The sequence below is a fragment of the Boleophthalmus pectinirostris genome, unplaced genomic scaffold (genome assembly GCF_026225935.1).
Source record: "Boleophthalmus pectinirostris isolate CB_2022bp ecotype Guang Dong unplaced genomic scaffold, ASM2622593v1 HiC_scaffold_14, whole genome shotgun sequence".
NCBI lineage: Eukaryota > Metazoa > Chordata > Actinopteri > Gobiiformes > Gobiidae > Boleophthalmus > Boleophthalmus pectinirostris.
Genome location: NW_026571047.1, coordinates 25010692 through 25038514, shown reverse-complemented (window position 1 = coordinate 25038514; position 27823 = coordinate 25010692). Strand labels below are relative to the sequence as shown.

General features: G+C 40.2%; 1 protein-coding gene across 1 annotated transcript; it reads right to left on the bottom strand.

Annotated features, from left to right (window-relative positions):
* Window positions 1-384: 384 nt before the first annotated feature.
* Window positions 385-27715, bottom strand: msh2 (mutS homolog 2 (E. coli)). The gene is made up of 16 exons (XM_020940692.2): window positions 27483-27715; window positions 26918-27066; window positions 25932-26216; window positions 24605-24751; window positions 24188-24337; window positions 22270-22403; window positions 21129-21328; window positions 19422-19531; window positions 15791-15914; window positions 13880-14030; window positions 13529-13626; window positions 11929-12177; window positions 8147-8351; window positions 5374-5621; window positions 2674-2846; window positions 385-638 (listed from the first exon to the last, which is right to left on the bottom strand). Exons 1-16 carry the CDS (start codon window positions 27688-27690, stop codon window positions 468-470), a joined length of 2802 nt encoding a protein of 933 aa, XP_020796351.2. The 5' UTR covers window positions 27691-27715; the 3' UTR covers window positions 385-467.
* Between the last annotated feature and the right edge of the window lie 108 nt (window positions 27716-27823).

Below are 27823 nucleotides of genomic sequence, written 5' to 3'. Positions count from 1 at the left end.
GATTTATGACAACGCTGGAGTTTGGCTAAATTAAACCAAAATCCATAACGGGAGGGACTGAGGAATCTTCAAACGAGGAAGAGGTACGGACAGACAGTTCACACACCTCAAGTGCATTCAGAGCCAGTGTGTGTAGAGACTACGGTGAAAAGTGAAGAAATCTGATACAAAAAATGACATATTTCTGTACTTCTGTGATACTATTCAAAATGTTGATTGAGTTGTCCATTTATGTAAATTTATTTAAAAGGTGCACTATAACATTTCTGGTGGGGGTCAGCCTTTGCGATGCCTGAAATGTTCCACAGTAAAAAAAAATTCTAAACAAACTGTCTACTGCACCAAACGTTTAAACACACACGAACAAATAAGAACAAGTCTGAACACTATCACTTATTTTCTTTATTGAAAAACATACAAAACTTTTTTCTATACATTGTTACAGTAATGCATCAGTGGGGAAAAGCTTATTTAACAGAAACACATCTTTTGAGGATCTCTGAGATGTAGCTGTTGTTTTTAGATGCCAGTTCGTCCTTCATCCTCTGCAGCTCCGACTTCACCTCGGCGTCGTCCATGCTGGAGACAGGAAGTGACCTCACCTTCTCCAGGAAGTCCATGATCAGACCTTCACCGGCCTGAAACACACGACAAATATGTTAAGAAAATAATGTTTAAAAGGTGAATATTATGCTATTTTCTGATCTGTTATTTCATTTCCTCATCACAAACAAACCTAGAGTTGTTTTGTTTCATTCACACATGTTTAACACACAAACCCTGCAGATTTAGGCTGAGTTCATCTCTCAAACAAAAAACACTGTTCCACCTTGTGATGTCATACAGGAAGTGCTCCACTGTGTTTTTAAACTCCACACACCTTCACTAGAATCATTTGAATGTTAACAGCCCTGGACATGCCAATCTCTACTGAACTAAAAGGTAAAAAGTAACGTTAACTTAAAAACTACATCTTCACGACACGGCATTTTGAGCTTGGGAAATATGACTAAGAAACCAGGATTACTCAAACATGTGAATGAAACAAAACACAACTCCAGGTGTGTTTTTGATGAGGCAACAGTATTATAAACTGGTTTTAAGCTCACAAAAATCATTTTTGCACAATACAGGACCTTTAATTGAAATGGGGCAGGCAAAATCACTATTAGCAACGTCCACTATGATGTGGTCCAACTAAAATACCAGGTTCAACATCTGTAATTTACTTTGAATATATGTACGGTCTTAATACTGGCTCTTACTGACAATGCATCATTTTTTCCCTTTAAAATCATAAAAAATCTGGGTATTTAACAGGCAGCAAACTGGATTTTTAGTGTTGAAAAGATACAAAATGTCAAGCTTTATTTAGAAAAAGCCTGATATTAAATTACAATTTTGAATAAAAACCTTTGTTTCACAATGCAAAAATTCAAGTCTTGTAACAGAGAGTACAAGAACAGCAGGAGAATAAATAAATATAAAATGAAATATTATTAGAAAAGGAATTTCTATTATAAACTGGTCAAAATATGTCAATGTAAGGGGGTCTAGTGGTGTGTTTATGCTGCACTAACACATTACTTTAGTTTTATTTAACTATATTTGTGGTGTTGTGTGTTATCGAGGGGAAATGAGGAGGGGCATTTTTTGTTGTTTTGTTTTTGTTGTGGGTGTTGCTTTATGTTTTTGTGTTTTGTTTTTATGTTGATAATTGTATTTTGTTAAATGCTGTAAAAAACTGTATAAAATGCAGGTCCTATGAGTAATTTTACAATGAGGAGAAAAAGACGATTCTAAACCAAGAAGCAGATGTGTTTAAATTAAAATATTGATAGTTTATTTAAATATTTTAAGTTTATCTACTCTGATTGTAATTCTGGTAACAATAACTGAAGAGAATGTGTTCAGAATCAGACTGAGAAATCAGGTCAGGAGGATCAACATTTTCCCATGAATGTTAGATTAAAGGTGCAGGATCCGTCAATTGGAATGTTTCACAGTATGGTATTAAGTCTTATCTTCACGGAGACCAAAACCAGACCAAGTTACAGGTCAGCTCTGTGGAGAGGCGACCCCGCTCACTCACAGTCAGAATGAATGTTTTTCTAGGTATTTTTGAGCTATAAAACCACCTGTAATTGAATAAATGTAAAGTAGAGCTGTTTAATGTCACACTGTGGAACATTCCAGGCAGAGTAAAGACATATCCATAGAAACATGCAGGTGACGGACCCCAAAAACCAAAAAGTTACACAGTGGAGCTTTAAGTTAGGTGAGTTTTGAGATCAGAAAGTCTCCAAAAGTAACGGGACCAAACTATGGATTTCAAATTAATATAAAAATGAATATACAGGTACAGAGTTTGGGGATTTGTTTTATTAAATCTGTGAAATCTTAAATATAATTGTCTGTCCTGAAGTGTAATAGTTGAGTGTCTGAATCTGTAGTCAGTTTTCAGGGTTTAAGTTCAATTGTTTGTATAACTGTCTCATTGTATTCTTACTCTTTACAGACATCACGGGTTACATCATATGCACTTACACACTCAATCTTCAGTTATTTCTAGGACACGAAACTCACAAGATGCTAAATTACAGAGAACTATGTCACTTTTTGGTTGGATGTTTGGTGTGGAGTTCAGGTGTGTTTTGAACAGATGACTCTCACCTGTTTGTCGGTGCGTCTCCTCTTGCTCTCTGGCCCCTCCTCTTTTTCTTCTTCTGCCGCGAGCTCCTGAAACTCCTCCAGGTCGGACGCCTTCTCCTTCGCCGCCGCCACCACCGCCGCCGGGAAACAGGCGAGCTCGGCCACGTGGATCCCGAAGCTCTGATCGCACACGCCTGCACACAAACAAACAAGCACGGACAATGTCAATGTCAGGAGGGATTAAGAATTATTTGTGTTATTATGAATCCTTTATTTATCTTCTGGAGACTGAATATCTAATTTTCAGAGAGAGACCTGTGGAAATGGTATTTATACATGTAACAAAAACTAGGCTCAAGACGAGACAAAGCCTGTTCTGTGGCAGTGCTCAGATTGTGTGTTTCTCTTCCTGTCAGATCCCCTCAGTCTGTAACACAGTTTAAGACGAGACTGAAAACTCACTTCTTCTGCCTGGCATTTAGTACGAGCTAGTCAGGTTATCTTGGTGTTTTTGTTGTAGTTTTCACTGTTTCTTCTGTTTTTGTTGACCTGCATGTGAAGAACTTTGGTCAGCTGAAGTTATTTTAAATGTGCTATACAAATAAACTTGAACCAAATTGAATTACACAAGTACAATAATGGAAAAAAAATACTTCTCTCAATATTGTAATTATAGTACTGTATTTTTCGGGCTATTAGACGCGCTCTTAAGCCTCTAACCCCATCAAAAAATTACCACGCGCCCGCAATCCAGAGCGCCCCATACACGAAACCACTCAGGTGTCCCAGCACGACTTCAGTAAACTACAAAGCCGCACGACCCACAGTGCACGCAAACACACACGGAGCAGACAGTGACCGCACAGCGAGAAACACCCACAGACACACTAATCACTCCACGCCGACGAGGAACAGAACGGAGGAATGAACCGAAAAAGTGAGTGCAATGTGCCACTTCTAGACACGACTGAACAACTGAGTCACTGCGAACACGCCGACAATCCAGCGATCCCAGACAGCACCCTCCCTACACGCCACAACTGAACAAAGCCCAGAGTCACCGTCAACGCCACAAACAAAGTCCCACTGACCCATCCAACTGTTGTGTTTCCTTTAAAGTCCAGTGCGGTTTATTTGTGAAAAAAGTTTGAAAATAGACCATTTAATGACAGTGCGTCTTATAATCCAGAGCGCCTAATAGCCCGGAAAATACTGTAACCGCATTTTTCGATGGCAATAGGGAATTTATTTCAGATCATTCTCCAGACAGATACACTTAATGCCATACTGTGGAATATTATATCCAAAAGAAGCAACAATTCCATGGAAACAAACAGGAGGAGGTGCTGCACCAAGCAAAGTAAGAGTAAGGTTTGTGGGGATGCAAGCTCACTCACTGCAAGAATGCACACGCTTTCAATAAAACAAAGAACTAAAAAAAGAAGACAACAGAGAATCAGAACCCAGGAGAAAGGGGGTAACTATTCCACATATGGCTATGGCTGGTGTTTCTGAAAAACTACAAAGGATTTTCAGACAACATGAGATCCTGGTCTATTTCAAACCTACGAACACTTTAAGACAGAAACTGGTCCACCCAAAGGACAAAACACTGAGCCACAAACAAAGCAATGTGGTCTACTAATGTAGACAGCAGCGAGCGGTACACCGGAGAAACTAAACAGCCACTTCACAAGAGGATGTACCAACACAGACGAGAGAGCAGCAGTGGACCTCAGTCTGCTGTACATCTCCACCTAAAAGCCACGGGCCGCTCATTTGAGGACAGTGAGGTTCAGATCTGAGCCAGAGAAAATAATTGGTTTGAGAGGGGAGTGAAAGAAGCCATTTCTGTTAAGAGAATCCTTGTCTAGACAGAAATGGAGGCCTCAGACACCATCTATCTCCTATTTACAACTCCATCCTCAAACCTAAACAAACAAATAGAACAATATCTGTAGCCAAGTCAGGTCCAGAGGTGTGAAAGCTCCATTACGGCCATGAATAATTGTGCTAACATGACCCCACACTCAGTGCAAGTTCAATAGGTCCAGCTAACTAGCAGAAACTGTAAACAAGTGTGCGTGTTAGTTTCAGAGTAAGTTCTCTTGAGGCAGGTCAATCAGACCCAAAAATGTATTTTCTTGACTGGCGAGAAAATAAATGAAAATAAATGTTTGGGTCTGATTGACCCACCCCAAGAGAGCGGGAAGGAAAAAAAAAAAGTTTTTTCGGGTCAGTGTGACCCCGAGGAGAGCGTGAGGGTTAAATCCAAAAGTCTGTTTTAAAATAAAATTTGTCTGGGTTCAAGACACATTTTTGTTGTTGCGTCTGCCTCCTACTTTGATCACTTTGGCCAGCTTCCCCACAATATATATTTTCTATGGTTTTGTTTCTGAAATGTGCTATATATTTTCCTTACTTCCTTCTCCTTGATTAATTTTGATTCTGCAGGAAATGGGTGAGGAAGTCCCGCCCACAAAGGAGACACAGGGAGGAAAGAGAATATAAACTCCGCTCTGAGACCAATAAAGTTTGATTCTTTTCTCTGATGTCTGCTCCTGAAGCCTCCCTCATGCTTACTCCTTCATTCTGTAGTTTTGGAGGATCGAGGACAGAAATCAAGGAGAAAGAAGCGAGGAAAGAGAATTGAGATGTGGCCTAGATTGTAAAAAAAAAAAAAAAAAGCATTCTTTGGCCTAACTTTGTCTTAGTCCGTACCTGGTTTGACCTTGTAGAGCATGGTGAGAGTGTCCTGGGTGGTGAGGGCGGTCACGTGCAGGTTGTGTACGGTCGTCTGCTGGTTGGCGAGCGCCGTGAGTTCGTGGAAGTGTGTGGCGAACAGACAGAAGCAGTCGATCTTTGAGGAGATGTGCTCGGAGATCGCCCAGGCCAGACCAAAGCCGTCGTAGGTGGAGGTGCCTCTGCCCAGCTCGTCTATAATGATCAGGGAGTTCTTTGTCGCTGAACTAAAGAGAGAAATTGAAAACGCTTTAGAATACTGTAAACCTTCTTCTAAATCTTTGTATTCAGACTTTGCAGCTGATGTTGGCAGAGCTCTGTCGGAGGCTTTGTTAAACTTTAATCATTTTTATTTCAACACAATCTGACCAGAAAGAACTAACTTGGCTGGAAAGTGAGATGATTTGTAACGTTAAACTACTCCCTCACAAACAAAATTACAGTCACAAGTTAGCCACCATATAGTTTTTCAGCAAGAGTTTTTCAGTTAGGCCACCATAGTTTAACAGCCACATCAAATCAATAACATCTACGGCCTTTCACATCTTAAAAACACAGCAAACATCAAAGGTTTACTGTCTAAATCAGACTTGGAGAGACTTATCCATGCGTTTGTCTCCAGTAGATTAGACTACTGTAACGGCCTCTCACTGAACTCTCCAAACGAGCTGTGAGACGCTGCAGAACATCCAGAACGCTGCAGCTTGGGTCCTGACTCGAACTAGGAAGTACAAGCACATAAGTCGTGTGCTCAGGTCTCTGCACTGGCTCCTGTGGCTCAAACTTTAAAGTGGCTCTGCTTCTCTACAAGTTTCTCCAGGACCGAGCACCAAAGTCCATCTGTGACATGTTAGTGCCATATGAACCATTTCACACTCTGAGGAGCTCAGGGACCGGCCTCCTGTTGGTGCCCAGAGTCACGACTAAACACGGGAAGTCAGAGTTTCAGGTTCATGCAGCTAAAACCTGAAACAGTCTCCCGGAACATGTGAGACAGGCCTTGACTTTGACTTGTTTAAATCCAGACAAGAAAAGGTTCTGTTTAGCTGCATATGACTGAAAAGGTTTAAATTTTTCATTCTGCACACTTCTCTCTCATTCTTTTTAATTTTATGATGATTATGAATTACTTTGTGTAGGAATTGTAATATAATTATAAATTTGTCTTGCCTTGGCTTTCAAATTTTTGTTGAAAGTCAAACACCAAAAATCCCCCCAATCAGAACAGATTTCTTATAACTTTTACTTTTACATTTACACAGTATTTTGGTTGCACTTCCGTTCCTGTAAACTTCCCCCCTGTTCTTGTAAATAGTTTAGTGGTTTATTGCTTTTCTCTTTCTTTTTTGTAATATGCCAGAAATCGGAAAGATCACATTTGAACTGGAAATCTGTAAAATGTAAATATTTCCTCTTTCAAAATAAAATAAAATGTAAAAAGATGAAAATCAAACACCTAAAACGCTCGTATTGATCACAGGCTCCTGAAAATGTCTTGTTTAAATCCATTTTGTATTTTTTTTGTCTTTTTCGGCAGTGTTTGCTTATGTGTACATTGTGTCTCATGGCAACTCCTGAACATTTTGCCATAGAGATACATGTACAAGACCCCCAGCATGATGTCACCGCAAAGTATTAAAAGAGTTTATTGCAGTCATAATTTCAGATGGAGGACAGATCGCCTTCGAAAGAAAAACCCAGACGTATGACCCACAAACGTTGCACCTTGACATTATTTGTTATGAACTGGCTCCACAAACAAACAAACAAAGACATTTTAATTTCATGGCTTTTGGTCCTTTCAACTATTTCATGACAACAATCACTATGAAAAACTGATTTAGTGTTTGACGTAACAACATGAGGCCAACAGGTTTTTTGGTAAAGGTACTTTCCTAGAAAACTTCTGTAAAAGCCAACGCATAAATTTGTCCTGAGAACTGAAGAAGTCACGGTAGAGAAAAAACAAACAAACGGGGGGAAAAAAAAAAAAAAAACCCACAAGAAAACACAAGAGGACCTTTCACCATACAAAAGATATTCTGCTTTAAATAGTTATTTTTGAAACCCATGGGAGGTTTATGGAAATGGGACAAGATCTCACAAGATTAAATTACCACAATATGATCACACATAAGAACAAATTTCGTGTGAGAATTTTTTTGTGTGTAGAAATTGTGTCTTCCGTTCCCAATCTTGTGTCCCAATTTGTGGGAATTATGCCAAATTCCGACACTAATAGTTGATGGATTTGAACCTTTTTACTACGACATGAAATATTTTTCATTAATTACTTTTTTATAATTATTTTACTCTGTTGTAAAGAGCTCATATTACACTATTTTCTGATCTGTTGCTCATCACATACACCTGGAGAAGTGTTTTGTTTCGTTTCATTCAGACACGTTCTTCTCTCAAACCGAAAAACACACTGTTCCACCCTGTGATGTCACGTGGTAATACAAGAAGTGCTTCACTGTATTTTTAAACTCCATACACCTTCACTAGAATCATTTCAATTTCTTCCATGGAATTGCCAATCTCTAATGGACAAAGTGTAAAATGTAGCTGTTCACTTGTCTGCCTATGTCTCCAAACATGTGTGAATGAAACAAAACACAACTACGGGTTTGTTTTTGAGGAGGCAACAATATTAAAACATTGATTAAAGCTCACAAGAATCCATTTTGTGTTATACAGAACCTTTAGTGTTATATTTTAAAAAGACAGAAAGCAAAGGTTAAACTGTTACCGTAAAATGGCCGCCGTCTCCAGCATCTCGGACATGAAGGTGGAGACGCCTTTGACCTGACTGTCCCCGGCCCCCACTCGAGCCAGGACGCTGTCAATCACACTAAGCTCCGCCCTCTCGCACGGGACGAAGCAGCCGATCTGAGCCATGAGCGCGATCACGCCCACCTGACGGATGAACGTGGACTTACCGCCCATATTTGGACCTGGCAGGAAACAAAGACATTAAAGTTAGTTTAATACAGCAATTTATAAAAGTTTAGATTTTTCGTAGGGGTTGTTGGTGACTACAGGACTCCACGTAACACATACCATTTAGATCACCATGTAACCTTTAATTGTTTTTAAAATACTATGTTTTAGACGGGGAGAGGGGGGAGAAAAAAAGAAAAAGCATGATTTTAAAGGCACCAAGATTGTAATAAATAGTAAAAGATGATAAAAGGAAATGATGATGGTGAAAATAATATTACCGGTAGTTAAGTATAGTGACTAAAAATGTTTATTAACAAGGAAGAGAGTGAGTGAGAGAAAAGGAAATTAAATTATAAATTGGCCAAAATATCAATATAAGGGGGCCTAGCAGTGTAGTTATGCTGCACTACCTCATTACTTTTATTTTATTTTATTAAATTTGTGTGTGTGTTTGGGGGTGGGCAGTTTTTGTGTTTTGTTTTTATGTTGATTATTGTATTTTGGTAAATGTTATATTCTGTTGTCTTTAATAAAAATAAAATAAATAAAAAATACAGTTTTATAAGTTTCATTTTTGCTTTTGACACCCTTTGCTCTCCGTGTTAAGTTACTCCCCCTTAAGAGCGCCATCTCAGGTTTATCAAGTTGCTCTGTACAGTTTATCAGATTTTTTGATATTTATGGAGAATTGTCTTGTGGGGGTGTGGATGACATGGGCTTATGGGCTGAGCACTGGACAGAATCTTACAACTAATCACACGTAGGGATTCAATAGGGCCCAGGAGAGATCGCTAAATTACTGAAACATGCATGGATATATCTAAAACCTCTTCAGGCGTAGTCCAATGAGGTTCGTTTGGTCTTCCGATATTTTATGTTATTAGGTTCTTTTTGTGGACCAAGAGTTTCTTTTCATACCACAGTTTCGACTGATCACTAGTGGTCTTCCTCAGAGTCACGTGGTGTTGCTGTGGTGTGTCGGTCAGCTGATTTAAACAAGTTTTGGTGCTGTTTTCCTACCGGTGGAGGGAGGACGACAGCGCCATCTGCAGTCCGACTTCCTCAGGACAGTATCCCAGGTGTGTGAGAGTAAAAAAGCCCCCTCGTCTCGGTTTATAGTCACGTTGGACACGTTTCCTTATTTTGATTGCCTCTTTAATTCAGCGGCGATGTTTGCTCCATCCCAGTCCATAATAATTTACTCTCACACACCTGGGGATACTGTCCTGAGGAAGTCGGACTGCAGATGGCGGTTGTCCTGCCTCCATCGGTAGGAAAACAGCGCCAAAACCTGTTTAAATCAACTGACCGACACGTCACAGCGACATCATGTGACCACTCTGAAGAAGACCGCTAGTGAGCAGTCGAAACTGTCAGGTATGAAAACAAACGCTTGATCTCTTCAGACGTGTTTTTGATGAGGAAACAATGTTATACACATACAGTGACAAATGTATATATAATTAAATTTGGTCATTGCTTACAACTTATCATTACTTCACATCACAATAGATTTGCGATTTATGTTTAAGTAACAGGATTTTGTTCAAAGTTCATATCTTAAATGTGTCCAGAAGAACTGACAAAGAGTGAAATAAGCCCATGGACAAAAGATTAACTCAGAGAAGCCTGTAAAGCATATAGGAAATGTAGGGTATTGTTATTATTAAATTGTTTTGGAGAAACATCACAATTTTAAATGACATGTAAATTATTACTTTACATTTCGTACAAAGATTATAACTATATACCAGAAAAAGCATCAGTCTTCTTTATTATCACTTTTATGTCTTCACCATAGAGATAAAATGGACAGTTACATGTGCTCTGAACCCTCTGCGCTCTTAAACCTTTAGTTACAAAACTCTTACAATCAGGTCAAGCTTTTTTACACCAAATTTCACACAGATCTTCAGATAAAATAAATGAAATGGGCTGCGCTCAGTCAGATGTTTGTGGGGTTGAAGATAAGAGACACGAGTCTAAACAAAAATGTGAAAAAGCAGCTCTTTTATTTAACTAATGCCCCACTGGAACATTTGTTTTGTTAAGGACTCATTTTAAGATTGTCCAATTGATTATGTCGCCTGATGTTCTAATATACTCAGAGAAGTTAGTAGTAGTAGTTGTTGTAGTAGTAGTAGTAGTAGTAAAGTTAAAATCAACTAATCGTAAAAAGATCATTTTGACCATGGTAATCGTTGTCTGGACTATTTGACTTTAAAATTAAGTCTTAACAGAGCTTCACTCACTGGTCCAGTCAGTGAAGCTCACGAGGCAAACTGTTTTAGGAGTGAATTTGGAGAAGTGCTACATATTAGGAATAGGGACTAATTTACAGACAAAGTAGCGAAATAAAAGCACCAGGATCATGTAGAGCGGGTTCCCTCTCTCTGATCCAGCCGTAGCTCCTCACCTTTCCTCAACTTTTCTCCTCTTTTTCTCCTCTGGTGCTTCTCATCTTTATAATCCAAGTTACGGAAAGTAAACAACTATTTTCTCACCATTTGCGTGAAACTTAAGACCTAATTTAGTGCACGGACAACGCACGTGTTTCTTTTAGGTTTAATATATTGAACAAACTAATTCCAAACTTTAGTAGATTTCTCTGAACATATTGGTCCTATCAAGACAAATTACATTCTGTTCTCTACACCTGAAGTCCACTTATCTCTGTTTTCAAGAAGATGGAAGAAAATCAAAACAAAAACAGAGACTGATCAACATGGGGGAGGGGGGGGAAGTGATTTCTTTTTTTAACATATTGTCCAGCCTTACCATTAACAGTAGTAATAGTTGTCAGGGCTGTAGCGGTTAGGGAATTTCTCCTGCGGTGTGGTATATCGGCTCAACGATTGTATCACATGCGATGCTATCACACCCCCTCCCCCACCCCACATCCCCCAGAGTTATAATATTTCCAGCGGCTCTGAAAACTCTCTGATGACGCGCTTGTTACGCAGGTGCACATGTACCTTGGTCGTCGTGTGGATATAGCGTGTAGCGCAGGAGAAGTAACATTTGACTTTGGAACAAGTGCCGCTGCATCTCTCCAGCTCTCACTGTGGCAGCTCGGGTCAGAGTCCTGCTCCAGGTCGGGTACAGGCGGACTTAACAGAGAGAGAGCCCCGAGCACGAGCACATGGAGCAGAGTGTACACAAAGCACGATCGGGCGACGGCTGGGTTTACCTCTGTGCGGCACGGAGCTTTGCGCTGTCCTTTCGCCTACGGTTACCTGAAGGTCTACGCGGGCACACCTTAGTCCTGGTTTAGTCCTGGTTTAGTCCTGGTTTAGTCCTGGTTTAGTCCTGGTTTAGTCCTGGTTTAGTCCTGGTTTAGTCCTGGTTTAGTCCTGGTTTAGTCCTGGGTTATCACAGGCAGTAATGGGTGGAATGTTAATGGGTCTGGGCAGGTGCAGGTCTCTAAAAATGGAAACGTGCAGGACTCTGGGTCAGGTCACGTTGGTCATGTGCGGTGATCGCGGTGGCCCAACATGCACAGACATGGATCTCTTAGTACCGCGGTGACTCATTCTTGCAGTTATTGCGACAGCTCTAATAGTTTTAGTAGCAGCAGCAGTATTTCACCTGTGATAATGTAGAAGCTCCTTTCTCCCTCGGTGAAGCTGACGTCGTTGGGGATGAAGGCCGTGTCCGCGTCCGTCTCCATGCACGGGTGACGGGCCTGGACCAGCTCCAACCTCCGGACGCCATCTTGGCCCAGGAGGCGGGGCCTGACGTACGGGACGGGAGCGGAGACCGAGGCCACGGCGAAACTGACCACGGCGTCCAACTGAGCGATGACGTCACTCAGGGTCTGGAGAGGGTCCACGTAACCTACAGGCAAAGACAGGGCCATATGAAACTGGAAAATACTGTGAAAATTATGTATGCAAATAAACATAAAGCTTCACAGACAGCAGTGGTGGCATCTCAGTGGTTTATGTATGTATCCAGAGCCTCATAGCATAATTGCCCAAGCCATTTTTAAGATATTTAGGAAAATTCAAACACTTTTAAAAAATTTTCTGCTCGCCCTAAAACTACAAGAAAAAGAGTTTGCAGAGTTTGACTGTGGCTCTTTACTGAATATTACTGAAAGTGCCGTGAAATGTTTGTAAATGGTGGTGTGAGACTCCGTGTTGTTACGATCAGAAGTTGTATTTATTCATTTATGTGTAGAGCCATATTTTGCGGAGCATAACAAAACTGTTAATATGATACTTTTTCCTCTTGAAATGCCTTGATAAGACTTAATCCAAAGAACTAAGACTTAAAAGTGTTTAGAAGTGGTATTTCTTCTTGTAGTCTGCACTGAAATGGAGCAAAGGATCATGGTCTATGTAGTTCCCTCTGTCTTTTTTTTTTTTTTTTTACTATTTCTGCACCATAACTCTTAATTTAAGCAAAGAAACTTGTGATTCGATATATTGTGATGGTCCACGATATTACTGTGAGAACTTTGATAATACAATATCAAGATATTTTGGTTGTTCTTACATCCCTAGTAATAACATATCCATGGAGACAAGTAACTGGTGAGCTCTGTAACAGGAAAAGTTACACAGTGCACCTTCAAGAATAATTCATTTAAATACTATAAGAGCCTTCCATTAAAACATACTGTGAGCAAATAGCTTAATATTTAGTCATTTATGTCTCTTCTATCTTGCTTAAAATGCATTAGAGAAACAAAATCTCTTTGTGGTCAGTTCACAAAGTTGTGCTGCCATTAGCCCCGTGTGAAAAGGTGACAGGAAGGAACAAAGGAACTTAACCACTTCCTTCCTAGGGCCGATCAAACATGTTCACAAAACTGGCTCTACAATACTAACATTACAGTAGTACACAATATTGTCCTTCACATAAGTAAAAAGTCTACATAGATGCTCCTTATTTCCCCTGTGGATCACTAAAGTATGTCCAAGTCTACGTTATCAGTTGTGAAGCCACAACAGTGAGGGCCATTATTACTTCTGCAAATCTGTTGGAGCCAAATGAAAAAAGATAAAAAATACCATCAGATTAACAGCTGCCAAAAACAAAACCTCAAAAGGAGTTTTTACTGTTCACAAGGCCTGAAAGAGAATGTGCGTCCAATTGGTTAACACAAAGGTCACATAAAACACGGTAATTGTGGCTCGTCTCCTCCGGGGGGCGCAGGACAGTGACGAACATGTGATCGAACCTGAGGCGATGCTGATGATCTCCTTGACGATGGCGTTCTGCGCTTCCTCGTACTCCTCACGGTTTTTGGTGTAGTCCTCGTTCAGGGAGCTCAGTTTACTGTAAGAAAAAAGTCATGTGGTATTGTTTAATCAAAGGATTCTCAATAGTCGTGTAAACTATTGCTGCCCTGGGTGAGACTGATGGAAGAGAGACTGCCAATCTGTGCCATCTGCCCTTCTGACCACCACCAACACTCACGCACACAACAATTTTTCAAGACAACGTGAATTAGAGCCAAAAGTGCGGGCATTTACTCTACATATATTTATGGTTCCAATGCAGACTGCGTTGATGAAACAAATGATTTTACCTGTTTGTGAAGCGCACTCCGTTCTTTTGCACGTCCAGAGTTGTGAATTTCTTGTTGTTTCTCAGACTTTTCTCCTCTTTACACGTGACTCTGAGGTAATATCCATGGATGGCATTAGACTCCAGCTTCACTGTTTTACCAGCTTCAAGACCTACAAAATGGCAAAACAAATGTAAAACAAGGTTGCCCCAGGCTTGACTAAACCAAATTTAAGACTTTTTAAGACCACTTAAATGACAATTAAGACCAACATCGCACCCATTATGCGGTCGAAAAACACCAGATTCTAATACTGACCAACCAACTACAGTACAATATTTAGAATCTAAGAGCCACTGTGGATTAAACCTACACTTCCCCATGATCCATCCAGCGCCTTCCTCCACTTTACTGATTGTTTACTCATTGCCGCCGGCGCATGAAATCAAAGTATTGTTTGCACACACTCTAAATTCCAAATTAGACGTACATTCACATTATGTGATTTCACGTTGTTTTGTTTTTTTTCCTCCATTTAACATTGCACTGCAGCCCAGTTGAGTAAACAAAAAAATAGGCTAATGAAATTTAAGACCTTTGTGAAAAAAATAAGACTTGGACAACATAATTAAGACTTTTTAAGGACTTAATTTAGGAACATGAAATTTAAGACCTTTTTAAGACTTTTAATACCACGTGGATACACTGTCAAATACGTAGGGATGTAACGATATCCAAATCTCTCGATATGATATCTGTTGTGATATTTTGGAGAGGCTGATATAATTGTCAGGGTATTTTAAAAGCAAAAACCATCCTATCTACAAGATTTTGATGTGAATTATTACCATCATAATCCCAAGAATTCAAGTAAAAAACATATTTTTTCATGTTGTCTGCACTGAAATGAATCATGTGATATGTAGTTCTCTATGTTTCTTAGCTAAATAATGCATTTAAGCAAAGGAACTTGTAATTCGATATATTATAACAGCCGATGATACAATATCACTACATTTCAGTTATTGTTACAGCCCTAAAAATAAGATCATGTGCAATATATGAACATGCTATTTATTATCTATTTCATGTTTACTTCCTAGCCTTATGCATTCAACAAGACGATTTACTGGTTTTCTTTTGGTATAGTGAGTTTTGAATGAGGAAATGCTTTTAAACTGCCATCTTCTTGGAGATGATGTTACTTTCCCCAAATTATTCCACTGTAAGACATTTAACTTATCTAAAACATGCCAAATTTTACTCTGAAAAAAACAAAACCACATGACAGTGTGCTTCAACAATTTGGTCACGCCACAGAGACCCATATCTGCAGATTCAACCGTGGAAATCAGTTTTTTTAAAGGTGGAACAATGCTACTTATTTTAAGGTAGAACAAAGCTACTGATTTTAAATAAAGCTGTAACTGAAGCAAGTGACAAGGTGATCATAATATAAAAAAACACAAACATGAGAAAAGGAGCTTGTACTTCATGAATGTGTAGTGCACAAATGGACAATGGAACAAAAGGACATTTAAATAGTTTTTCTTCTTATTTTTAGTAGCTCAGACTGTTGTCATTTCTACATGACTGTAACTTATGAGAACCATTCGTTAGGCCTGTCTCAGTAATTACTATATTGACTTATCGTTCAGTATATGAAAGCTGGAAGAATGTATTTTGGGGCTCAATATTTATTTTGCGCACAATTTTTTTGCACTAGAGGGGAGTTTTTTGCCATTTTTATGTAATAATGAATAGAAGAAGAATAAATAACTTCTATGGCAAATTATTGGTTCAATCTGCTGTTTATTGTTTATCTGTGGCAAAAAGTAGTTTCAGGATTTGTCGTTTAGCGCAATACTTATCAGTAGCAACATATCGTGGTTAAAAATGTGTTAATGTGACAGGTTCAATTCAATCACTGACCGAGCTCTCTGGCGGCGCTGTTGAGAACGCTCTGCATGTTCTGCTCCAGGTCGTCCATTTTCTCCCTCAGGTCACTCAGCACCGGGTCAAACGAAGGCTTCACCAAGAACTCGTGATGCTCTACCTACAGGAAGAAACATTACAATACACTATTACACTATTCAAAACATCAAAACCCTAGTATGAATGTGGTGTGTGTGCGTGAGTGATGGTGGTGGTTGGAGGGGCCGATGGCACAGATTGGCAGCCTCGCGTCCATCAGTTTGCCCCAGGGCAGCCGTGGCTACAATATTAGCTTACCACCACCGGGTATGGAGTGAATGAATAATGCTCTGTAACATGTCTCTGAATGTCCAAAAAAGCGCTTTATAAAACTGATGCATTATTATTATTCATTATTATTCACAGGACAAGAGGACACTGGACAAACTGTTCTACATCAGGACTAAACCAGGACTGAACTAGGAAGGATTTGTAGTGGGTGCAGAGCTCGACTCATTCAAATCTGGCTGAGAAGAGGGACAGAAGACAAAACCCCCAGCACCCCCTGCACAGCACCATCCCCAGACAGGAGAGCACCTTTGGGGACAGGCTGTGGTCCCTGCCTTGCTCCATGGACACACTCTGGAAATCGTTGGTACCACATGCCATATGGTTATTCAAGGCTTCACTATCATTTGATCAGTGTTGGGGAGTAACGGATTACATGTACCGCCGTTACGTAATCAGAGTACAAATTAGGAGTAACTGTATTCCGTTACAGTTACTGCTTCAATGAGTGGTAATTGGATTACAGTTACTTTGCTGAAATAAGTGGATTACAAGGCGATATTTTCCTGTTTTCACATTTTGTGCTACATCCCATTTATTTATTTCGGTATTTCCACTCATTGCCTGAAGCCCTAACAGAACGCGCGCAATAAGAGCGATGGAAACGTTATGTTAAAGTTAGCGGTGTCAGTCACACAGTGGAAGCAGCAGTGCATTGGTAAAATCGCATTTGTGTCTTGGAAATTCTTCTCCCGATGTGAGATATATATAAAAAAAAAACAAATATAAAATCACCTACAACTTAAATGTGAAACAGGAGCTACTGGCACTGATGAAAACAACCTGCATAGACTCATAATATCTGCACTGTCCTATAATACTGCCACACTACCACATGACCTGCACACACACACACACACACACACACAACACACACAAACACACACAACACACACAAACAACAAACACACACACACACAAACACACACAAACACACACAAACACAAACACACACAAACACACACAAACACACACAAACACAACACACAACACACACAACACACACAAACACACAAACACAAACACACACACAAACACACAACACACACACACACACACACACACACACACACACACACACACACACACACACACACACACACAACACACACACACACACACACACAACACAAACACACACACAACACACACACAACACAAACACACACACACACAAACACACGACACAGAACACACACACACACAGTCCTTCCCCACGGACCACACCATCATTTGTACGTTTACACCATCATCGTCATTAACCTGAGAACCCACGGACCACGTCTCCTTCCGTAGTTACAGCGCGGACACCGCCGTCTCGTGAGCCGCGTGTGGACCGTGTTTTCTCGCGTAAACCACACTTCCTCCTGTGCGCCTCTAAACCAGAACTAACACCAGGACTAAACCAGGACTAACACCAGGACTAAACCAGGACTAACACCAGGACTAAACCAGGACTAACGCAGGACTGAACCAGGTTTAAACTAGGACTAAACCACGACTAAACCAGAACTAAAGACCTGATCTAGACCTGGTCTAGACCTGGTCTAAACCAGGTCTGAAATCAGGAGTAAACCAGGTCTAAAAATCAGGACTAAACCAGGACTAAACCAGGTCTAAACCAGGTCTAAACAACATGACACCTAACAGTAGGTTGACAGAATTTAAGGTGATCTCATATAAAAAACAATTTCTCTATCAATAATATTTTTTAATATGGTGAAGGAAAGACTGATCTTGTTACTGTCTTTAACAGACAAAACCTCTTATATTAAGATATCGTGGTCTTTGTTTCTCTACAGTAAACAGTTGCTTATTCATGGAGACTTGGGCTCAGACAATTTGAAGACAACAAACGAGAATTTTCAGAATGTGGTTGCTACATTCATGTCGTTTAAAAAAACATGACAATATCAAGTAATCCAAAGTAATCAGATTACGTTACTCACTTTAAGTAATTTAATAGATTACGTTACAAACTACATTTTGGGGTGTGTAATCTGTAATCTGTAGGGGATTACATTTTAAAAGTAACCTTCCCAACACTGCATTTGATACATATATAAACCTGTATGCAACATGAAAAATGAATTTCCTTCTGGATAATAAAGTATTAAAGATAAAATATGTATAATATTTATAATAAAGTATAGACTTTAAAACAGGTGATCTTATCTGTGCTCTTAAACAGGTCCCTCTCAACTAACATTACAGTCACTGGACTTGGACCATGAACGCCCATTTTGATTTAACAATAAAAACATCTGTCAATGAATAAAAGCAATATAAAAATAGTTTAATTATATATAGTGGAACATTCTAGCCCAGAGGTTTCTAAGGCTACGTTCAGACTGCAGGGCTTAATGCTCAATTCCGATTTTTTTGTGAAATCCGATGTTTTTGCGAGGTCGTTCACATTTCCAATTAAATGTGACTTGTCTGTGACTTCAGTGTGAACGGTAAACGGCCCGAAAGTGTCCCGCATGCGCACTGGAGGACACGATGACGTCAACTCCATGCGTCAACCGCAGCGAGCGTGCTCTGTGTTTACGGAAGTTGTCCAAATATGGTCGCGAGCATTGAGAACCTGGCGATTTTACAGTTCTGGTTTCCGCCTGCTTCAGCGCAGAATAGTGACGTTTGTTGCTTGTTAATGACGTGTAGGTCGGATGGATGCGCTTTGTCCGTTCAGACTGAAGTCGCATGTCAAAAGATCGGATATGTATCGGATTCAGGACCACATATCCAAGTGGCCTGGGTCGCATTTGAAAAATTCGGATCTGTGCCGTTCGTCATTAAAAGATCGAATACAGGTCACATAGAAGCCAAAAAATCGGATTTGGGTCACTTCAGGCTGCAGTCTGAACGCAGCCTAAATGTTTGAAAGTGGGACCCTGAAAAATACCAAAACCAACTTCCCACTGTGGAATGAAACAGAGGACCACATTTTGAAACAAAACCGCTACTGTCATTCCACAGGCACTCAAAACACTTCATTTTGGTGGTGTTGTAAAAAAACAAAAAACAAAAAAAACAACAACAAAAAAACATTAGTAATAGAGAAGGACTTGATCAATGACTTTTATAACATTTGTTCATTGAGGTTAGAGAGGTTTTGGAAACAAACATAAGTTTTTACAATTTTTCACACATTTTTTTATGTTTATTGATGCATGATGAAGAATTCTTGTCAAACAAATTCATTTTTAGCGCATGTGATGATTAGATTTTGACTTCAATAGGCCAGAAAATATTAAACATTTTATAATTTAATACAAGCAAACAATAAAAAAGTGCATACCTGGTTCATGTCCAAAGTGGTATCGACCATTTCTTGAAATTTGACGAAGTCGTTTTGCAAATCTCTGAATGGAGTCAGAAACACAGCCTCCAGAAGGACTTGAAAACCTCCTACAAAATAAACACGAGCCATTAAACGATGAACAAATCAACATTAAGATTTTCATTTTAGAATTTACTTTAGTGAATGTATCCAACAAAAACAGTCTTAAAACTTTTTTGACAGGGTGTGCATTGTGACACCATGGCAACTCCTAAACATTCAGCCATAGAGATGCACGTAGAACACCCCCAGCATGATGCCACAGCAAACTATCAATTGAGCAAGCATGTTTATCTTTTACTTATTCATTTATATTGTTTTGATTAAATGTCCAAGAGTCTTTTCAACTTATTTTTTTTTTACATTTTATTATTATTGCAACTGGTTTTGGTCTCAAAGAAAATTACAGGGCCTCTATCGATCCGTGTGTCATTCGTTCATTTGTTTTCAAAATAAAACCAAAAATAAGAAAATGAAAAAACAACAGTTTTCGATTTTGTGTTTAAATGAATAATGGAAAAATGTTTTCCCGTTTTCATGACTTAAAAGGCGATGCCGGACTTTTGCGCCACATACAGACGGAACCAGAATTGAACCAGGTCTAAACCAGGATTAAACCAGGATTGAACCAGGTCTAAACCAGGATTGAACCAGGATTGAACCAGGTCTGAACCAGGTCTGAACCAGGTCTGAACCAGGTCTGAACCAGGTCTGAACCAGGTCTGGATCCAGGTCTCGATCCAGGTCTCGATCCAGGTCTCGATCCAGGTCTCGATCCAGGTCACAGTGTTAGTCCTGGTTTAGGTCTCAGTCCCGGTCTCAGTCCCGATCTGAGTTCCGATCTAGTTCTGGTCCTAGTGCCGGTCCCAGTCTCGTCCCGGTCCCGGTCTCGGTCCCGGTCTCGTCCCGGTCCCAGTCTCGTCCCGGTCCCGGTCTCGTCCCGGTCCCGGTCTCAGTCTCGTCCCGGTCCCGGTCCCGGTCCCAGTCTCGTCCCGGTCTCAGTCCCGGTCCCGGTCTCAGTCCCGGTCCCGGTCTCAGTCCCGGTCCCGGTCTCAGTCTCGTCCCGGTCTCAGTCTCGGTCCCGTCAGTCTCGGTCCCGGTCTCGTCCGGTCTCAGTCTCGGTCCCGGTCCCAGTCTCCCGTCTCGTCCCGGTCTCAGTCTCGTCCCGGTCCCGGTCTCAGTCTCGTCCCGTCTCAGTCTCGTCCCGGTCCCGGTCCCAGTCCCGGTCTCAGTCTCGTCCCGGTCCCAGTCCCGGTCTCAGTCTCCCGGTCTCAGTCTCGTCCCGGTCTCAGTCCCGTCCCGGTCTCAGTCCCGTCCCGGTCCCGGTCTCAGTCCGGTCTCAGTCCCGGTCCCGGTCTCAGTCCCGGTCCCGGTCTCGTCCCGGTCTCAGTCTCGTCCCGGTCTCCGGTCCCTCGTCCCGTCTCGTCCCGGTCTCAGTCTCGTCCCGGTCTCAGTCTCGTCCCGGTCTCAGTCTCGGTCCCAGTCTCGTCCCGGTCCCAGTCTCAGTCTCAGTCTCGTCCCGGTCTCAGTCTCGTGATACACGGATTTCTACCCGAATTTCAACCGTTGTCATAGTGATCCATAATTTAAACTGAAATATATCTTTTGAATGGTAAAAAGTCCTCAAAATGTCACCTATAAATTGCCCCTCCTCTCCCCCTGTACCTGAGTTTCTCTCGAGAGCACTGATGATGTTGGGGATCTGGCTCACGGCCTGGTAGACGCGGTAACAGTCCTGCAGCGTCGCCGAATGACGGTGGAACTTTTTGGCCAAACGGTGAAGATCGGGAACGCGACGCAAGAGGTCGTCCTGAAGAGTCTGTCTGAGCTCCGAGTCGCACACGAAACTCTCCACCAGGTCCAGCCTAAAGAGAGGAAATACATTAACATAACATATTTTATTATAAACTTAAAACGGTGCACTATGTAACTTTTCTGGTGGAGGGTCTGTCACCTGCTTGTTTCTATGGATATATCATTGCTCTGTCTGGAATGTTCCACAGTATGACATTAAAAAGCTCTAGTCAGGGTTCCCACTCTTTTTCACTCACAAAATTTCAAAACTTTTCCATGACTTCTTCCTGACCTAAACTGAATTTTACATGATTTTACAGCACCTACATGTGTAGAATTGATCAGACTTTTAGGGCTAAATATGAAATGTTAACTCTTTCACATTATGGTTTGGTTTTATAGATTTTTTAACATTCAAAATACTGTCAGTGCATTTATTGTCATCTCTGTTTAAACAAAAGGTGCAGACGTTCAGAAATAATCATAATGGCCTAATGAGAACTTAACAGGACGCTGTAGTTGCGTGAAAGGGATACTAAAATTCCATGACTTTTCCAGGCCCGGAAAATGACATTTTCAGTTTCCATGACTTTTCTAGGATTTTCATGACCGTGGGAACCCTGTCTACTTCAAATTTATTCAATTAGATGTAGTTTTCTGGCTTTTCTGTAGGAGTTTTGCTTCATGAGGATGTTATTGCTTTGTCTGGAATGTTTCACAATGTGGCATTAAACCTCTATCTTCATGGAGACCAAACCAGGCCAAGTTACAGGTCGGATCTGTGGAGCAGCAACCCCGCTCACAGTCAGAATGCCCGTTTTTCTGTGTATTTTTGAGCTATAAAACCACCTGTAATTGAATAAATGTGAAGTAGAGATGTTTAATGTCACACTGTGGAACATTCAGAGCAATGACATCTGCACAGAAACAAGCAGGTTACAGACGAGTATGTGGGACACTGAAATAAAACGGTTCCATGTTAATAAGTATACATGTGTTTCTGTATCATTACCTCTCCTCTATCTTGGACTTGTCCATCAGAGGCTGTTTGATCCACTGGTTGACGAGGCGCTGGCCCTGAGGAGTCCTGCATTTATTCAACAGACCGGCCAAAGAGTGAGCGCCACTGGTGTCGTCTGGAGAGCCCTGGAAATACACAAGTATCGGTTTGACATTTGTTTAGTAAGAGAAATAACCCTTTGAGATAAATTTTCTTTTTGAGTTACAATAAAATTAGATGAATGTAGTTTTTGTTATTTGGTGGTATTGTGGTGTTCTTAACCAATTTTAGCTTAGCCCCTGGGCAGTTCTGGTTTAGTCCTGGGTCTTAAAAGTTAGACTACGTTCAGACTGCAGGGCTTAACACTCAATTCCGATTTTTTTGTGAAATCCGATGTTTTTGCGAGGTCGTTCACATTTCCAATTAAATGCGACTTGTATGCGATCCCCTGTGTGAACAGTAAACGGCTCGAAAGTGTCCCGCATGCGCACTGGAGGACACGACGACGTCAACCGCAGCGAGCGTGCTCTGTTTTTACGGAAGTTGTCCAAACATGGACGCGAGCATTGAGCACCTGGCGATTTTAAAGTTCCTCTCGTACCGGAGCCAGAACATGAACAACTTACTTGTTTTAAGGAGGAGATTGAGAAGGAGAAGGACGAGGTTTTTGGCCGTGGTGTTTTGTGGAACAGCGGCAGCGACGTCCGTTGAAAGGAACGTGTGGATGAGGAGACGTAGCCAAAAGTGGTGAGTGGTGATGTGCTTCACTTCAGTGACACGGAGTTCATTAACAATTTTCGCCTACTTCAGCACAGAATAGTGACGTTTGTGGCTTGTTGATAATGTGTAGGTTGGATGAATGCGCTTTGGCCGTTCACACTGAAGTCGCATGTCAAAAGATCAGATATGTATCGGTTTCAGGACCACATATCCAAGTGTCCTGGGTCACATTTAGTTCTGGTTTTGGATGTACCCCCGTTTTAGTCTAGCTTTTGGCATTTTTAAACATGAATACATTATACCTACAATATAAAATAAAACTGTCGCTATAATGAGTAAAATGAAAAGACTTCTAAATCAATATTCCCCTTTACAGTGTAACTTTATTCCTTCCATACCTAAACTACTGTGTGGAAATATAGGGAAACACTTCAAATATTAATAAAATTGTTCTATTCCAAAAGAAGGTTATTAGGATTATTAATCATGCAAATTACTATGCACTAACAAATTCTCTTTTTGTTAAGATAAAAGTACTTCGATTTTTCTATCTTGTTGACCTGAGTACAGCTGTAGTGATGTACACGATCTATAAATCTGCTTTCTCCTTGTTTACAGGAGTTAATTGAGCGAAGAGTCAGTATAACCTTAGAGGAACCGGTATCTTTAAAAAAAATGAAGATAAAAAAAAAGAAAAAGAAAAAAAAGTGATTGTATTTCTGTTAGGAGGGTTAGTATATGGAATAACCTGAGTGATGATTTGAAAAACAAAAAACAAAACAAAAAAGTATAAAGCTTTGTTTTGAAAGCAACAGAGCTCTGGAATGAATGAATTATGCTTTAAATTTAGTTTGTTTCAATTTATATTTTGTCTTATGTATACAGCAAGTCATAAGTGAAATTGTAAATGTTAACTTGCTGTTCATACGCTTTTTTTTTCTTGGAATTCTGTCATTGTTTAATAAGCTTTGGCATTATAAGTACTTTTTACTTCAGCCTAAACCCTTTCAGTCATGATCTATGGGATTGTAGTCTATGTTTTGTTTTATAGTGTTGTAAAATGACCGAATAAACTACTTCTACTACACATGATACAATAAATAGGCCTAACGCTAACACTTTTTGAAGCACGCTATACCGCCGCAGAAAAATTATGTGATAAACAAGAATATTTTTTATCACCACACACACTCTATTCTGTGTCTCTCACCTGGAACAGATTGAGGGCTCTGACCGCGGCGTTGTCCAGTCTCATGTACTGCCCCAGCTCCAGAGGCTTCAGACTGAACGAATTGAAGTTGGACTCATCAGAAAGAAGCTCCAAAAACCGAACCACAGCAGCCAGACACGACATGGCCACCTGCAAATACAGACAAGAGCATGAGCTTAAAACGCTAGAGTAGAACGTAGAAACGCAAGTGTAAAAGCAGGATGAACTACACTGAGCGTGATCAAATTTTGAATCAAGTATTATCATTTCGTAGCCAACAAACGTGAAAGTTGGAAGGTCAAAAATGGGCACTAACTGGACTACTGGCATTTTATTATTAGATAGAGTAACAATAATCGTGCATTGATTAAAATTATGCTTATTTGTAAAGCGATGTAATAAACTTCTAATCTTCACCTGTTTGTCAAGTTCAGGCAGAGTGTTGCTGGCTACAGTCTCTCCTCTCTTTGCCCTGAGCAGTCGGTTCAGATCCTGCACAACGTCTTTGCTGCTGAAATCTGCTCTTTTCCGGTCAGACACCAGGATCCCACCACGCTGCACCACCTTAAGAAAAAAGAAGAAAAAGTATTTGAGAAGAAAAATTTAAAAATATTAGAAAAGACAAAAAAATAAATACAAAAGAAAGAAAAAGTATTAGATTGTTGGGTTTCAGATACATCACAGCATTCCAAAGGCCAATAATATTTAATACAGATGGGGGGCACATAGAGTAATTATTGTTCAATTGCAGATTCTTGTTGTAATACAGCATGGTCTTGGGTCTAGTCAGTAGCAGAAATGATCAGGTTCCATATTTGGGAATTTACCTTTCCAATATTTCATAGCAAAATACAATGTAATTGTAAGGTCCAAACATTTGTGAAGTCATAGCTGACGCTTTGTGCACCTTGTTCCACCTTTAAAAATGATTCAAAAGTGAAAGAAACCACAGAGAGCGATCCACGTGCAGTGAAAAACTCTTTACCGAGTATTCACATAATTGAGAAAAACAAAACATACAAAAAAGGGAACTTTAACATGTAGGTGACAGGAGGTCAAAAAACAGTTTGGCTCCACTTCACTCCCATTGTGCACCTGTGGTCACTTTAAATAAGGAGCCATAGACCACAAAATAATATAAAAAATAAACATTAAGTAAAATTATTATAAACATTAGCAATAATTAATTGAAAGAAAAAATGTAAATAGATCTAATTATTTTTAAGCAAATAATCAACAAATAATCATGCTAACCATAAAGAATTACCAAAATTACTAAAAATCATGCATTTAAGTAAATATTAAATCAAACAAAACAATAATAATTATCTCAGTAATGAAAAAAATTATGAAACTGGGTTTAGGCTCCCACATTAATCAATAGGAAAATCTGGCTCTTTCCCCCATCTGGAAGTATGACACTATCACATTGTAAAATCTGAAAACTGTCAATTAAGCTTCTCCTAGATCTGTACAGAACAGTAAGATACTGCTTCTTCTTTTTCTGATAATTTCATTAATATGATTATTGCAATGTATGGGGAGTACGTCTTCTGACTAGTATCAGCTGATATTAAACATGGACGGATACTTAAATCTTAAGTATCAGTATATATGTTCAACTACAATAGCTGAACCAGTTGATCCTCACAAGTTGTTATAAAGTTACTGCTCGTACCATAATAAGTGTAAAAGGCCCTTTGTTTGTTGTGTGAAGCTTTTCTAATGACACAAAAGCACGCACCTCTCTGAGTTTACTCCCCTCTGAGCTGCACTCCCCTTGGGGCAGGAGACACTCTTTAGCGCTGATCTGGACCAGCAGGGACTCTAGGTTGGAGAAGATCTCGTTGTCGGGGAATTCGCAGACTCCCATGATCCTTTCCGCTGCGTCCACGTAACCCACGCCCACCACACGTTGTCCGTCTGCGGCTGTGGCATACCGTACCGCCACCACTCCAGCACAGCCCTCGGCTCCGGACCCTCCACCAAACAAGATGTCCTCAAACTGGGTCAGATTCCCCGGAGAGGCCTGAGAAGAGAGTATACAGTGTGAAAACTAAACACTGAAAATAACATAACACAATATTATAGATTTAAAAATTACTCTGAATATTTTTCCATGACTAAATGACAAGTTCCTGAGTGTAAATGCAAGTGGAATAAGCAGTCAGTGAGGAATTACACTGACCATGATCCTTTGCATTTGTATCCATAAATTTGATGATGCCAATGTTTTATGAGTGGAAGTTTGGTGGTTTCAGTTTAGTCATTTTTTTCCTTTTATTGCCCATATCATTGTTTGATTTTCTAACTCTGTTAATTCAACAATTTAGTGAATCCCTACAAGGTAACTGCAGTTGAGATTTTGAGGTCTTAAAAAATTAATTAAATTGAACATTTGTTGTGTCAGAGGGCAAGACATTTCTCTCACCCAATTTATGTTAATGTGTTTTTTATGCAATTGGTGATAACCTTTAAATATTCCAATAATGACCACGTGCACAGCTTGAATTTTTTAATGTTGACCTTATGAATCTGGGGTTTGTCAATGAGAATTAGAGTGTCCACGTTACTTTAACAAATGTGTAAAAATCATTTAGTTTCAGTTTTTAGCACAAGACATGCACATGCAAACTCACTGCACAAAGGAACTAATAAAAATTATGAACGGTTTTCCTTCACAAGATAAAACTGATTTGGCACTTTATAATATCTGATGCTCAAAATTACCTTGTACTCTAGTTTCCAGTCCTGCTCCTTGCTGTTCTTGCTCTGATTCCTGTAAACCTCCACTCGATACTGCCTCACCAGCAGCAGATCTTTCACAAAAGTCTCAAAGTTAAGTTTATTCAGCACCACACTCTCCAGCCTGCGGTTCCCTACAAAAAAATACATACAATTTAAATCAGTCAATAAGCTGTTTGCATTGTTGTGGTCAAATATGTGTTTATTGTTTACTAAGATTGCATAATGGGCAAGCCTACACAAGTGAAAACTCTGCATATTTTCCTTAGGATCGCAGTTAATAATCTCTTTAGCCTAATAAACCCAGAAATGTCAGGTATGCTGCTTTTCCATTAGTCACTTTGATCTACTCGGTTCTACTAGTTTCTACATTGAACAAAGTAGGCACTAGTGGAGAAGGACCATTATTTTAATTTGATGCACAGAAGGCCCACTGTTACATGGGTTTAACACAACTGCCACGTGATTTATTAGCATTGAAATGCAATTATATGCACTGATTAAAAAGTCAGATGGTGCTTTGCTAGCCACCACTCGCTAGCCGCTGTACCTGAGCCCAGATACTTCAGAACTCCATTGGTTTTGAAAACTTCTTTCGCTGCAAACGTGGCGTCTTTTCCGTGCACGGTGTAGTAGTCATTACGGTCAAACACTCTGAATGTCGTGTCTGGTTTCTCGGGCATAGAGAAATAAAAGCTGAGGAAGCCGGTTTCGGTGGCGCTGTCCATGGACAGGTTCTGTTTGGGCTGCACCGCCATGCTGCAATCTCCCGCGTCTGCCAAACGGAACCCGGAAGTGGCGTCGCGTTCAGTTTCCGTCGGTTTCCTTGACAACGAGAACAATGATTGTATTTATATTTTATTATTTTAAAGTATGCGCTCATTCTTTTAA